This window comes from Lissotriton helveticus, chromosome 2_1 (assembly GCF_964261635.1).
Source record: "Lissotriton helveticus chromosome 2_1, aLisHel1.1, whole genome shotgun sequence".
Taxonomy (NCBI): domain Eukaryota; kingdom Metazoa; phylum Chordata; class Amphibia; order Caudata; family Salamandridae; genus Lissotriton; species Lissotriton helveticus.
Window position 1 is genome coordinate 786553299 of NC_136059.1, and position 14330 is coordinate 786567628.

Here is a 14330-nt window from a genome sequence, read left to right on the forward strand (position 1 = left end):
GCCACTGTACTCCAAAGCAATGCACTGTATGGCAATGCACTCTAAACCAATGCACCCTAAACCAATGCACCCTAAATCAATGCACCCTACACAACTGCACCAATGCCAACTACTTTGCACCGCTGCACTTTACGCCACTATACTCCACAACATTCCACTGTATGCCACTGCTCTCTATGCCACTGCAAGCTACGTCGCTCAGTCGCTGCACTCTATGCCACTCTATTCTTCTACTCTGCACCACTGTACTCTACATCACTGCTCTCTGCATCACTCTGATCTGCACTTTACGACCCAGCACTCTGGCACACTATTCTGCATGACTGCACTCTATGCCACTTCACTCTAAACCCCTCAACTCTACTGCACTCTACGCCGCCGCACTCTAAGCCACTCTACTCTACCCCTCCACTACTTTTCTGTACCCTGCACCACTTCACTCTATGCTGCACCACTCCACTCTATGCTGCTCTGCACCACTCCACTCTATGCTGCTCTGCACCACTCCACTCCCATGCCATTGCACTACATGCCACTGCTGTCTACTCTGTACTGCTCTACACCACTACACTCCACACTACTCTGCATCACTGCATGCTACTCCATTGCACTCTACATCACTTTATTCAACACCATTGCACTGTTCGCCACTGCAGTCCTCTGCACCACCATACTTTACGACGCTCCACTCTAGTTCGTTCCACTCTAGTTCGCTCCACTCTGGTGCGCTCCACTCTGGTGCGCTCCACTCTGGTGCGCTCCACTCTGGTGTGCTCCACTCTGGTGCGCTCCACTCTGGTGCGCTCCACTCTGGTGCGCTCCATGCGCTCCACTCTAGGGCGCTCCACTCTAGGGCGCGCCATGCGCTCCACCCTAGGGCGCTCCACTCTAGGGCGCTCCACTCTAGGGCGCTGCATGCGCTCCACTCTAGGGCGCTCCATGCGCTCCACTCTAGGGTGCTCCATTCTAGGGCGCTCCATGCGCTCCACTCTAGGGCGCTCCACTCTAGGGCGCTCCACTCTAGGGCGCTCCACTCTATGATGCTCTACTCCATTAAATACTGCTCTACTGACACTCTACTCTACTCTATGCTACTCTACTTGGGCTGGACTGTTCCCATGAGGCACAGGGTCAGACTGATTTGCATATGGCCATGTCTGACCTGGGGTGGTGGAATGAGCTAAAAAATGATAATGGATTAAACCCAGATCAGTTGACTGGGGGCAAGTGTTTGATTTGCTCAAAAGCTCCGTCCATCATCCCCTTTGGTATAAATAGATGCAAAGTAGATGTGATCCAGACTATACTCCTTGCATCACAGTAGTACGTCTGTCAGGCGATCCTAAAAGCCAAGTAAAAAAGTTTTGGTTCCATTAAACGGAACCAAACCCCTCCACCCCCCAATACCCTGCACCAATATAATGCAGTGGCATTTCCAATTTGTCCACCTAGCTGTACGATAGCAGCAGCCTAATGTAACCCCTACGTATACCACAGTGGACGGTCTATCTTATCTATCCAGGAGCGGAATAGCAAAAGACACACAGATGATGGACGGAATGTGGAAAAAATCAAACATTTACCCCAGTCAAGAGATCTGGGTTAAGTCCATTGTTCTTTTGTTCACCATGCCTCCCCAGCTTAGACCAAGCCTTATGCAAATCAGTTGTGACCCTGCTCCTCATGGGAAGAGTCCAGCCTGAACGGCCAAGCCAGGTCCTCCCTGGACCAGAAACAAGCCTCCTGAGACCAAGGTATCGCCCCTTATCAGCCAGTCTAGCTTGAATCTAGTGGCACAGTGTCCCCAGGACCCATGTCTGGGCATACCTGGCACATCTAGAGCGAAAAAGCAAAAGACACACAAATGTTAGGCGGAATGTGGAACAAATCGGACATTCACCCCTAGTCAAGAGATCTGGGTTAAATCCATTGTTCTTTTGCTCACCATGACAACCCATTTCAGATCAAGCCATATGCAGATTAGTCGTGACCCTGTTCCTCATGGGAACAGTCCGATCCTAACGGCCAAGCCAGGTCCGTCCTGGACCAGAAACAAGCACCCTGGGACCAGGGTATCACCCCTTATCAGCCAGGCTAGCTAGAAACCTGTGGCACGGTCAGCCCGGGACCCACAGCTTTTTATACCCGGCGCACTGAGGGTGAGAAAGCAAAAGACACACAAATGATGGACCGAATGTTGAACAAATCAATTTTTCGCCCCCAGTCAAGAGATCTGGGTTAAATCCATTGTTCTTTTGCTCACCATTCCACCCCTGTTTAGACCAAGCCATAGGCAAATCAGTCTTGACCCTGCTCCGCATGGGAACAGCCCTGCCCGAACTGCCAAGCCAGGTCATTCTGGAGCTGAATATACCAACAGATCTCTTTACAGTGGTCTATTCTCCTGCATTCACTGCTTCAGGTGCCTTCAAAATGGCTGCAGGGGTTGGCTTACCCAAATTCCACGCAGCAAGTTATTCCAATACTTTGCAGCTGAAAGTTATCTTCCACCAAGGGATCTGCACTTGATTTGGGTTAGCTCCAGTTTCTTGTAGCACATGCCTTACTAGACACAGTGGAGTTAAGCCATGCTGACATGTGAACTCTAAAATACCATCATTACCTGTTCAGTTATGACTGTGCATGAAAGGCATGGTCCCTTCTTTTGATAATAGCTTGTTTTTTTTAGTACAATATGTCCCACTTCTGCCATTTATAAGCACTGTAATATGAGTTAATTTTACTTTTTTTTAATGACATACAATTAACTAGAATGAATCGCTTGAGTTGACCTTACTGAAATACAAACGTCTGACCTGCCGATAGCAGCACAGCTCGGTGGTAAACATTTAATCAGGGGTGGCTCCTACACTAAGGCCGAGGAGCGTCAACCCACTGCTTTGCAGCTGTGCAAATAAAGAAAAATAAAACGATAACTTGATGTTGTCATTTTCTTTTTTCCTTCTGCAAGCTTGGTGGGGCTGCTGACGGAGCAGGGGGAGGAGTGGTTGGCACTCTGTAAAGTGCACATGAATGTTTGGCTGGCCGTCTCGGGCTGGCCAAACAGTCATGCGCACTTTGCATGTTCTCCACCCAGGCTGCATTACAGCCTTGGTGGAGAACATACCCAGGCTCCCAGTTCCCATTTAAACTCCGAACCACTGTGCTCAGACCAATCAAAACGCTGTGTTGTGAGTGGCGTAGGTGCTTGGGTGCTTCCTGTTACGGCTGACATGGAGGTGAGACACGGCGATAAGGTGACTGTTTTTTCTCCCCCACTCCTGCTCCCCCTATCCCAATCCCCTCAAACCCCCCCCCCTATACTGTCCCATCACCCCCAATTCGTGCCAGCTGCCCCTGCATTTAACTTGCGGATCCATTTTGTCAGCTATAATAGGTCAAGTAGCTTAGCTCCAGCATGCTGCACTAACTACAACGGGGCTAAAGTATTATTATGATGTGTGACATACAAGGTAGCGTACGAGTCACCCTGGGTGTAAATTGTTTAACTAATTTTGGCTGCTACACAATGTTAAGAGAACAGTGGCATTAAATTTGGAAGCTAAGAGCATTGAGCATTGATGTAGGCAGCTTATGTAGATGTTGTCTATCTGATTTTACAATTTCTGATCTTCACCCAAAATGACCCCCTGCTGCATATCAATATGTGGACGAGGAAGGTTTTAGTACTTGTGTTTCTTCCCTCCAAAAAGATCTTTGGCCATAAAGTACTTGCCCCGAAATTTGGCTTCCCGATCCGCTGTAGAGGTGTAGTCTGCTATTTTTTCTCGCAGGGGTGCCCTTTGGGCGCCCAACGTCTCGCTTCACATGCTGAGTTCTAGTTTCTTAATTTCAATTCCGAGAGCACGCAGATTTCGTCTTAAATCCCGTAACACCCCAAAGTTCTTGGACATGCATGTGCCACGCATACTGACTTTGAAAGCCTCCCAGACCGTATCCACACACGTAACCAAGCCCTTATTTCTAGCAAAAAAGTCCGCTATCTCCTCACCTATCTCCGCCTGAAAAACCGCATCCAATAGTGCCCCTGGTACAAGTCTCCATCACCGTGGGGTCGTTAAATTAGGTGGCGTGATCACTGGGCTCACAGGTGCATGGTCAGAGTACTTACGAGCCATGTGCTCAACCAAATGTATCCAAGTGCTAACCCCTCTAGAACACACCCAATTATCTAGGTGTGACCAGGTTAGGTAAAAAGTGCCCTCTCTGGTGGATGGATGGGCATATCGCCACGCATCTAGAAGCCCGGGGTCAAGAAATAATTGCGAAAGGACATCCTGTGTGTTATAGTGCTGTGGGAGAGGATTGGACCTGTCTAGGGAGGAACGTAGGGCAATGTTAAAATCTTCACCCCCATATGATGCGAGTGGATCCCACCTTAATTATCTCTCCTCATAAAGCAGTAAAAAAATCTGGGTTATCTGTATTTGGCCCATACAGCAGGCGAGAGTAACCGATTGTGTGCCCGTGTACCCCAAATTAAGCAGCTGCAACCGGAGGGATCACTGTATGTGCCTCCAGTTATAAAGGGTATGGTCTTTTTAACTAGATGCAGTTCAGTCATCATGCTAACATCAAGGGTCAGAACAATAATACAACAGCAGTAAATTTGATACCTTTGCCTCAAATTGTAAAGCGCTCTGATATCCTTCGGGATCAAGTTCGCGCTATATAAAACTTTATAAATAAAGAAAATAATGTCTGTCTTTGAAGCAATCATTGTAGACTGCTTTCTGTCTTTCATTTGTGTTTGATTTCTAGTGCTTTGGCAAGTGGTACAAATGATCACAGTTTCGCAAATGCTGAGTAGGATTAACATATGATTGTATTTTCAGCTATAAGCAATCCAGTATTCTGCAGTGCGGTTGCTTAAATGTTGAAAGTTTGAGGACAGTAGACATTTTTGGCAATCCACATCATGCCATCTGTTGAGATCTCCCTGGTAATAAGTCACCAAGTTAAGACTTTGACCTCAGCACTCCTCGCCTCGATTACCTCTTTCTTGACCAGTAGTTTTGAACCGCTTTAATTGTGAAACAAATAATTTCTAACAGTGTCTCGTTACTAGGCACGTTGTCAGAGTCAGGTATCGGAGTACATTTCCAAAAACTGTTCAGTTATCTAATGCACGAGGCTGAGATCAAGGCACATTTTACAAGTATTGAACCCCTTGCTCATTAGCAGACCTGTTGTCAAAAAGATAAAATGAATCGTAATTACATTTGGCCTGCGTTTGAATAAAAAGCCTGATATTTGCATAATTAATTGAATTTGTAATGAATATAATTATTTTTACTGCTAATTTGTGTTTTTTACATGCATTGAAAATAAAAGTGTAGAGGATTAATTTTTGTTTTTGATTTTCAAGATCTAAACTTGGATGGCAGCAACTACCCGGGGGTAAAACTAAGACCAAAGATGTCCATGCGCTCCTTTGGAAGCAGGGAAGGATCACTGTCGGGTCGTTCAGGAGAATCTAGCCCTGTCCCTATGGGCTCATTTCCAAGACGAGGGTTTATGAATGGGAGCAGAGACAGCACAGGCTATTTAGAGGAGCTTGAGAAAGAAAGGTATGCCATTCCTACTCATTCGCTTCATGAATATATTGTCAAATTGCATCCTCTTCACTGCTACATGTTAAACAAGCATGGCAAAGCCAAAATGTCGAGTTTATTTTGGATACATTTCTTCCTTGTTGTATTTGCAATATGTGCTTGAGTGTACAAAGAGAACAAACTTACATGCCCACATAAACAAAGATAGCAAACAGAGACACATGCAGTAAAACACCACAAAAAAAAGTAAGTTCACTGCGGCTGTACAATCACCACAAACCAAATGAGACTGCAGTGGAAACCTGGGAAAATTTTGAAAAGTCATTATATAAATAAAACAAATGTAATCCATCATTAGTTAAAAGGTTCCTTGAGCAGTTTAAAAAAGAAACCAAAGCGCTGTGGCTGTTGTTTCTTTGAACCTCTTTGCATGTACAAAGTAACAACACATGGTGAAAAGCGAAAATATCACTGTATATTGTAATAGCCTTAAGAGTGAATTATTATTTCTTCCAGAAACTAACATTGTCTACAAAGAAGCTTGTGATGTGGCTTGGTCTCGTATTTGTCCGTGCTTGACAGAGTTCTTGAAAAAAAATTGAGCGATTGCTCTAGGTTTTAAGAATTCTGATTTTTCAATAATTGCTGTGGCGAATTATAAAATTAGATGGCTAATTACCCGATGAAAGTGTGGTGATATGTAGCTATACACCGTAAATATCTGTTTTCCCTAATAAGTATGACTCACACTTCTGGTCATCCCTGAATGTCAAATTAGCACGCTAACCCCGTACTGATCGTATTATTCTAGGAGGTGACTTTAACTTGCCAATCAATATTACCCTAGACAGATATTTGGAGATTAAATGTAGAATTTTCAAAGCTCACAAAAGCCTGTGAAATATTTGCATCTCACATGGTCTTGCTGGAGTTTGGAGACTCCAAAATAACACTTGCAGGAATTTCACCTATTTTTTTTATCTCCATATAACAGTTTTTTTTAGGCCAGACTGTTTACTAGTAGATGCCTCCCTCCTCCACAAGACCATTAACTCAACAAATGAATCCATCTTAAACTGTGACCACGTCTCTGCCACTATATCCCTGACGATCACACCTCTTCAACACAAATAAATTTCATGGTGAATGAGTACTGAAGTCTTCGAATCTGAAGTGCAGGAGTTAGACAACGTTATTTTTCAGTTCAGTATCAGTTTGCCTCCTCTGGTAAGGTAACTGGCACTGCAGCTGAAGCCACCATTCTGGTCATCCCCAAAAAATAATTTCAGGCCAATCTCGCTTATAAAAATGGAGGCAAAAATAAAGGTATTACCCCTTAACATTCACTGTTGTCTACCTTGTATTGGGGAAATCCAAGATTATCAAGAATTTAGGCTCATGGTTTTCTGACGACTTCTCTGAGTTGGTTATATACAAAAAAATTTTTTTATATGATGGTGACTCCTTTAGTACATTTTCTTTCACGCATGCTACAGTGTTACGTGGGTGTGAGATTACCTCCTCCTCCATTTCACAATGTTCCTTCATTCACAGATATCATTCTCAATACCAGGTATTAATTTCTAGTGTATTCCTTTATTTGTGTATTGTATGTATTTTCAGAAGTCCATTTTTCTTTGTAAAGTGAAGTGCAATCAAATATTTTGAACAGCCGACACGTGTCAGTCAGACTAAGACTTTCTGAAGGCTTATATGATAATGACATCAGGATATTCAGATCAATCTTGTGGCACAAAGAAAGTTCTGCATTTATAATGTTACTGCGGTCTGTAGGTCATCAATATAAGCAGATCATTTTGCAGGCCAAACATCCCCCTCTGATCTAGGCTTCTATGACTTCTTGAAAATTAAATATAAAATATCTATACTAGGCCCTTTCCAGGAGCCAGCCCGGCTTAAAATCCTTAGTGGAATCTGCCGGGGAGGGTGATGTGACGTTCAAAATATGTCATTGAATAAATCCAAAAGCAATTCCACCCCTCTCATCCAGAAGGTGTGGTGTAAATATATCCAAGACTTGTGTAATCTCCCTCCCCCGGAAGAGGCCACGCCCCAAAATCTACTCTGACTTGCTTCAGAGTTAACTTATTCCATCATTGACCCATCCTAAATTTTTGTATCACATTTTTTATAATGGACCCAAGAGAAACAGTTTAAATTGAAATTGATAGACTCTGATTGAAGCTGGTCAAGTAATGAGGCCCTCGGAGAATTAGTACATAACATATGTTTGTTAAATGCAGATGACTGACTCCATATTGGCCTAGAAATCCCACTCAACTTATTACAATATTGAATACAAATATCACTTTGGAATTTTCCTCTATAGTGCTGGGCCCATATGCTGCCCCAATTTCACCAGTTATTTCGGGTAAGAATCTAGCTCTCCTGTACCTCTTAATCCTCAAAATCATCCTACTGGAATAGTAATTTATCAACAATGCAGCATTCTATACATGGTGGGCATTGGTCACTTATCTTAGAAGTACATATACAGACCTGTCCTATCTATCAGGATTCCTATAACGTCACAGAAAATTTGGAGAACTCTGGATAATTTCATGACCAACACACTAGTAGATTTTTGCTTCACTGAGGAAGTTTGTCAGAACGTGCCCTTCGAATGAAATGTCCTCAGCTGCGTGAAAACAGATTTTGTCAGAAAAGCCAAAGGCATTTTTCTGGCAGCATCGGCCGAGATTTAAGACTTATCTGAGGCACGTGATAGATCAGTATATTGAGTTACTCAGTTTAATTTAGTTGTGGGGACAAGGTAAAACAAAACAAATCCACTCACATGGAAATATGAAACTGTAAGTGGCTGCATCATACATTGAGAACAGAATGTAGTACTGGAAACCGATTACAGCTCCACTTGTGGGTTCTGTTGCAGCAGGTTCCATTGCGCACTGCCTGCTCTCCCCAACCTGCTGCAATTGAATGTCCGAGAAAGGAAAAGTACAGCAGAGACAGTTTGTGGGTCACCAGCTTTCAACAGTTTCTGCCTCTTCTAGTTTTTTGCGACATGCGCTGGTCTCCCAAACTCTGCTTTGCTTCCCCATGGCCTTGCCATGCTGCGCTGCATTACTATGCGGTTGCGATTCAAATGCCAGAATGGTAGCATAGATGTCTGTTTCGAACTGCTGGAAGCGTACTTGAGCTATAAGTGGAGTTAATTAGCTCAGAAATAGAACAGATTACTGAAGAATGTCTTGGCATACATACAGCCTGGGAAGGATCCTCTGGGGAACCACATTTTAAAAGATTTAATGCAGACATGATCTCACCTGAAGTAGGCCTGAATGCAATTAAAGGTGGTACTACATTAGAAGTTAGGTTAGCCACATAGTCCACATTAATGGGATGATAGAAAAGGGTTGGTAAATAATGCTGAATTTTGCCATGTGAAAAACATGCCAAAGATTATTATAATTCCTGTAAAGCAGGCACGCCTACTTGTGCGCAATTAGCATTAGAGAAATTATTCATGATTTTGAAGAACTGATGCAGAGAATTATTGCTCATCAGGATCCCATCAGAGGAATACTTAGATTTGGCAGCTTTCAACTTGGCTCTACAGTTCATAAGCTGATCTTTTAAGTAATGTTGTACTCTGCCGAATAAGGTTTGGACTACCTTCTTGGTGTTTACAAACATGTTTGGCATCAGAGTTAAAGAGAGTCCCAAGGATCCAAAGGTAACTTCAGCTAAGAGGTATTGGCACAATGGGGGCCACTGAATCAAGTACTGAGGAAATCAATGCATTACATTTGGTGTTATTTTCTAGAGCATTATCCTTGAGGTCTACACATTGAGCTCTGCAGAACAATATTTAGATCTTTAGCAGCGGTACTGGAAATTTATGCTAGCAAATGTTAGAGGAATGAAGTATTGCATTTAAGTGAGGAAAAAAGAACCAAATGTTCAGGTCAGGGTGTTCACTGATGTATGAAAAACAGTCATTTTAAGAGAATATGAGATCTAAAATATGCCTTAAAACATAGGTAGTCTTAGTAATCAGCTGCTTACAGCTGAGCACTTCACAAGAAAGATGTGAGTCCTGGACAAAATGACAGAAGGAACATCCACCTAGGCATTAAAGTCCTGTAAGGCAAAAAAAAAATGTAACGCGCTTAGTGTAAGCTGAGCAGTATAAGATGTAAAGTCTGCGCAGAAAAGCTACTGTGCCTCCGAAGAGGGAGGGAAACCATTACCACAGAGAAGATGACTGGACAGTCATGGGGCTATGGTTAATGCTAGCGTTTCTGCAGAAGAAAGGCCACCTGATTGATAAATCTTAGCCTTCAGGTAGTCCCTGAAGAGGACGGCAACCCCTCCGTCCTGTCTCGCAACCCGGTAATTATGCATAATTTTGTTTAAAAAATATATATATATCCGGGTGAGAAAGGTAAGGTCCAAATTATGATCAGAACTAAATGATCACAGTGCCTCCAATAAAGCTCACATGTAACAAAGTTGTTCACAGTTAAAGACTTCATTGATTACAGGATTATAAGCATTGTTATGCTCCAGAGTCTTTCTTCTTTAGTATGTGACACTAGAAAATCTATCTTGTTAGCAGGCTTAAGGAAATGTACATTTGCAGTAATAGAAGAAGGAGAAACATAGGGAACTAATGTACGGGACACCATTGTGCGGCAGTCAGAACAACAGACAGCCAAAACCTCTCGAATAGGAAATACTCTGAGTGGAGAAAGCTGTTGGAGTGCCTGCTGGGCGGACATGGGCACTTTATGTACTCCATGCCCGCCGGTCACATTTAAGTGTCTAGAACAGTAACTAATTCTCCACCTAAGCTGGAAGCCGAAAGAGGAGACTAGCCAAGAAAGTGCAATAAATAAGGTATGAGATCAATAAATGGTTCAGCAGTCCATCTCATTGAAAAGTCATTTTGGTAATTTGCCTGTAATTCTGCACACCATGGACGGATCAGCACTTATTTTGGCTTTCGATTCCCATATGCAGGTAGGTACGATCGAACTGGTCAGTTTTCATGCGGGGGAAACATGTTGAAAGTGAGGGTTAAAAAAAGATGTGTTTTCAAAGTTAGCTCCCATAGGAAATTTTACTTGTAGCTACACAAAAGCCACTATATGAATTTAAGCCATACTTGGCCTGTAAAGAGAACTTCACTCTTGAAGTGTGCTTTTCGTGATGTGTTGTAAATCCTTTCAGTAGTTTTTGACCTATTTGTGTTTGAATGGATTCACGCTTTTGTGTATCTTGGCCGTTTGAAGACGAGGTTTTATCAAATGATTTCTGTCAGTCACATTTCAATTTTTTGTCAAATGCGACTGACTGATGAAGGTGTCAAAAACATTCTCACTGTTTTGAAATTTGAGATATTTGTGAAAATCGTGATTTTAACACTATGAAAAAAGAGCCATATCAAAGAAGATGCACTGTTTGAACCCACAGAGTAGTGCCAAGTGACACTTGGAGGCCTAGAAAATGGGAGTAAAAAATAAAAATAGCAATTTTGGGTCAGTGCTATTTGATATTCTTAATCCAGCACCTCTTCCTGAAAATCATGATATTCCATTTCTTAAAAATTATGTTTAGGAAAAGATACTGCAGATGCGCATATCTTGCCAAAGATCAGATCTTTCGGCCAAGCTCTGCTGGGCATGTCCAAAGGCCGTACACAGTGGAGGTTGGGCACCGAAGGCCAAACTCTTTAGCCCCAAACTCTTTAGCCACTCAGTCAAATGAGCAAATATCTAGTGAGTCCAGAAAGAAATTAAAAACATAATACTAGTAAAAACAAAGGTATAGGTTATTTATAGTTCATCGAACACAAGCCTAAAAAGAGCTCAAAATCCACCAGTTATGGTATACAACTCACACTTTAACTTATGCTGCTTTCCAAGCTCTGTACACCTGCGATAATGGCATAGAAAAAAATGCCTGCCCACCAAGAATAAAACCTAGCCGAAATTCAGAACTTTTTCATGTATTTGTTTGTTGAATTATAAGTGACCGTTAACTGTGTCTTTTTGCTCAAGTGAATAATGAGGATCTAAATATTGATAGCTTCCTTCCCAGGAGATAATTGGCATTTTATTGTTCAATTCCAAGGGTCATAAAAAAGCTACATCTTCTCCATGCGTATTAAGCTTTTCTTATGTTTCCTCTGGGCTGGGATTTGTTGTACTTCCTCTATTTGGAATGCTTGCTGTAGTGCTTGTTTGTCTGTGTCAGCCTGTTGGGACAATAGTCCTTGTTGGAGCTTCTGCATGGGTACTACTTTCAGCACTCTGCTTAATGGTGGCAAGGAGACTTGCAGCCACGTTTATTTGAGCTGTCGATCTTAGCTGGGTGGTGTGTACTCTGAGTTGGTGAACAGTAAGGTATGTTGACTGTTGTCATGGCCCACTGAAAGGTTTGAGGTATATGGCCAAAGAATGTTGTTGCAAAACACCAAGCAGAAATATGCTAAAGACTCCAGGCTGGGTTTGAAATGCAGAAGGTGATAGCTCTATTATAGCACGTACTCATGACAGATCAATCGAAATCTCAATCTCAAAGGTAGCAGCGCCCTGTATCTATAGGAAGGTTGAGCCCTCTGCAGCAGGAATATAGGATAAGGTAAAACTGTACATGTAGGCTAGGTTGGCTGCTCAATGAAAAGCACATCTATGGAAACCACAGAGTTTTTTCTGAATCTGAGGCATGTTATTGTAGTACTTTGACACTTCAAACGTGTGCTAGAAAAAGCAATTAACACGTATTCTTCTTTCTTCGTGCAACCCTGAGGCTTACTAGGAGATATATTAGTCACTCTGGTCAACAAATGAAAATAATTTATCGAAGATGCTATGACCTGGCTCCTTTTGTTCAGGATTTTTCTGCTGCTTGATATTAAAACAAGCATTGGAAATGCAATAGGTCTCGCATTAGAAAAGTTGGAGTTATTGGTCTTGTAAATGACATATTTTATTTGTTGGTTTTTAAAATTGCTAAATTGATGGCTTTGTCATTTACAATGCCAATAGTTATAACTTTCGCGAATGTGACACCTATAGCATTTGGAATGCAACATGTTTTGTATTTACGTGACTTAGATGGCAGCTCTGGTCGTTAGGCCACATCTCTAGAGAGCAGGAGAGTGCAGCAGGGGAGAGAAGCACAGCAATGCAATAGGTCTCGCATTAGGAAAGTTTGAGCTATTGGTATTGTAAAGGACACATTTTTTATTTATGTGCTTGTTTTGAAAATAGCGAAATTAATAGCTTTGTTATTTACAATGCCAATAGTTTTATCTTTCACAAATGTGACACCTATTGTAACACAATATGTGTTGTGAGGGTGAGTGAGGGTGAGGGGTTGAGGGTGAGTGAGGGTGAGGGGTTGAGGGGGTGAGTGAGGGTGAGGGGTTGAGGGTGAGGGGTTGAGGGTGGGTGAGGGGTTGAGGGTGAGGGGTTGAGGGTGAGTGAGGGTGAGGGGTTGAGGGTGAGTGAGAGTGAGGGTGAGTGAGGGGTTGAGGGTGAGTGAGGGTGAGGGGTTGAGGGTGAGTGAGGGTGAGGGGTTGAGGGTGAGGGTGAGTGAGGGTGAGGGGTTGAGGGTGAGTGAGAGTGAGGGTGAGTGAGGGGTTGAGGGTGAGGGGTTGAGGGTGAGTGAGGGTGAGGGGTTGAGGGTGAGGGGTTGAGGGTGAGGGGTTGAGGGTGAGGGGTTGAGGGTGAGTGAGGGTGAGGGGTTGAGGGTGAGTGAGGGTGAGGGGTTGAGGGTGAGTGAGGGTAAGGGGTTGAGGGTGAGTGAGGGTGAGGGAGGGTGAGGGGTTGAGGGTGGGTGAGGGTGGGTGAGGGTGGGTGAGGGTGGGTGAGGGTGAGGGTGAGTGAGGGTGAGGGTGAGTGAGGGTGAGGGGTTGAGGGTGAGTGAGGGTGAGTGAGGGTGAGGGGTTGAGGGTGAGTGAGGGTGAGGGTTTGAGGGTGGGTGAGGGGTTGAGGGTGAGGGGTTGAGGGTGAGTGAGGGTGAGGGGTTGAGGGTGGGTGAGGGTGAGTGAGGGTGAGGGGTTGAGGGTGAGTGAGGGTGAGGGGGTGAGTGAGGGTGAGGGGTTGAGGGTGAGGGGTTGAGGGTGGGTGAGGGGGTGAGTGAGGGTGAGGGTTTGAGGGTGAGGGGTTGAGGGTGAATGAGGGTGAGTGAGAGTGAGGGTGAGTGAGGGGTTGAGGGTGAGGGGTTGAGGGTGAGTGAGGGTGAGGGGTTGAGGGTGAGTGAGGGGTTGAGGGTGAGAGTGAGGGTGAGGGGGTGAGGGTGAGTGAGGGTGAGGGTGAGTGAGGGTGAGGGTGAGTGAGGGGTTGAGGGTGAGGGGTTGAGGGTGAGTGAGGGTGAGGGGTTGAGGGTGAGTGAGGGGTTGAGGGTGGGTGAGGGTGAGTGAGGGTGAGTTAGGGTGAGTGAGGGTGAGGGGGTGAGGGTGAGTGAGGGTGAGGGGGTGGGTGAGGGTGAGGGGTTGAGGGTGAGTGAGAGTGAGGGTGAGTGAGGGGGTGAGGGGTTGAGGGTGAGTGAGGGTGAGGGGTTGAGGTTGAGTGAGGGTGAGGGTGAGTGAGGGGGAGTGAGGGTGAGGGGGAGTGAGGGTGAGGGGTTGAGGGTGAGGGTGAGTGAGGGTGAGGGGTTGAGGGTGAGTGAGGGTGAGGGTGAGGGTGGGTGAGGGTGAGTGAGGGTGAGGGGGTTGAGGGTGAGTGAGGGCGAGGGTGAGTGAGGGTGAGGGGTTGAGGG

At 44.4% G+C, this 14330-nt stretch overlaps 1 protein-coding gene across 7 annotated transcripts in view; it reads left to right on the forward strand.

The window, feature by feature from the left end:
* The window catches only part of APC (APC regulator of Wnt signaling pathway), an 897802-nt gene that overhangs the window by 590128 nt on the left and 293344 nt on the right, over positions 1–14330 (forward strand). For all 7 annotated transcript variants that reach the window (XM_078675503.1, XM_078675505.1, XM_078675507.1 and 4 more), the window contains one exon: positions 5390–5591. In XM_078675503.1, the coding sequence (XP_078531629.1) occupies positions 5390–5591 (202 nt within the window). The remainder of the gene's footprint in view (positions 1–5389; positions 5592–14330) is intronic.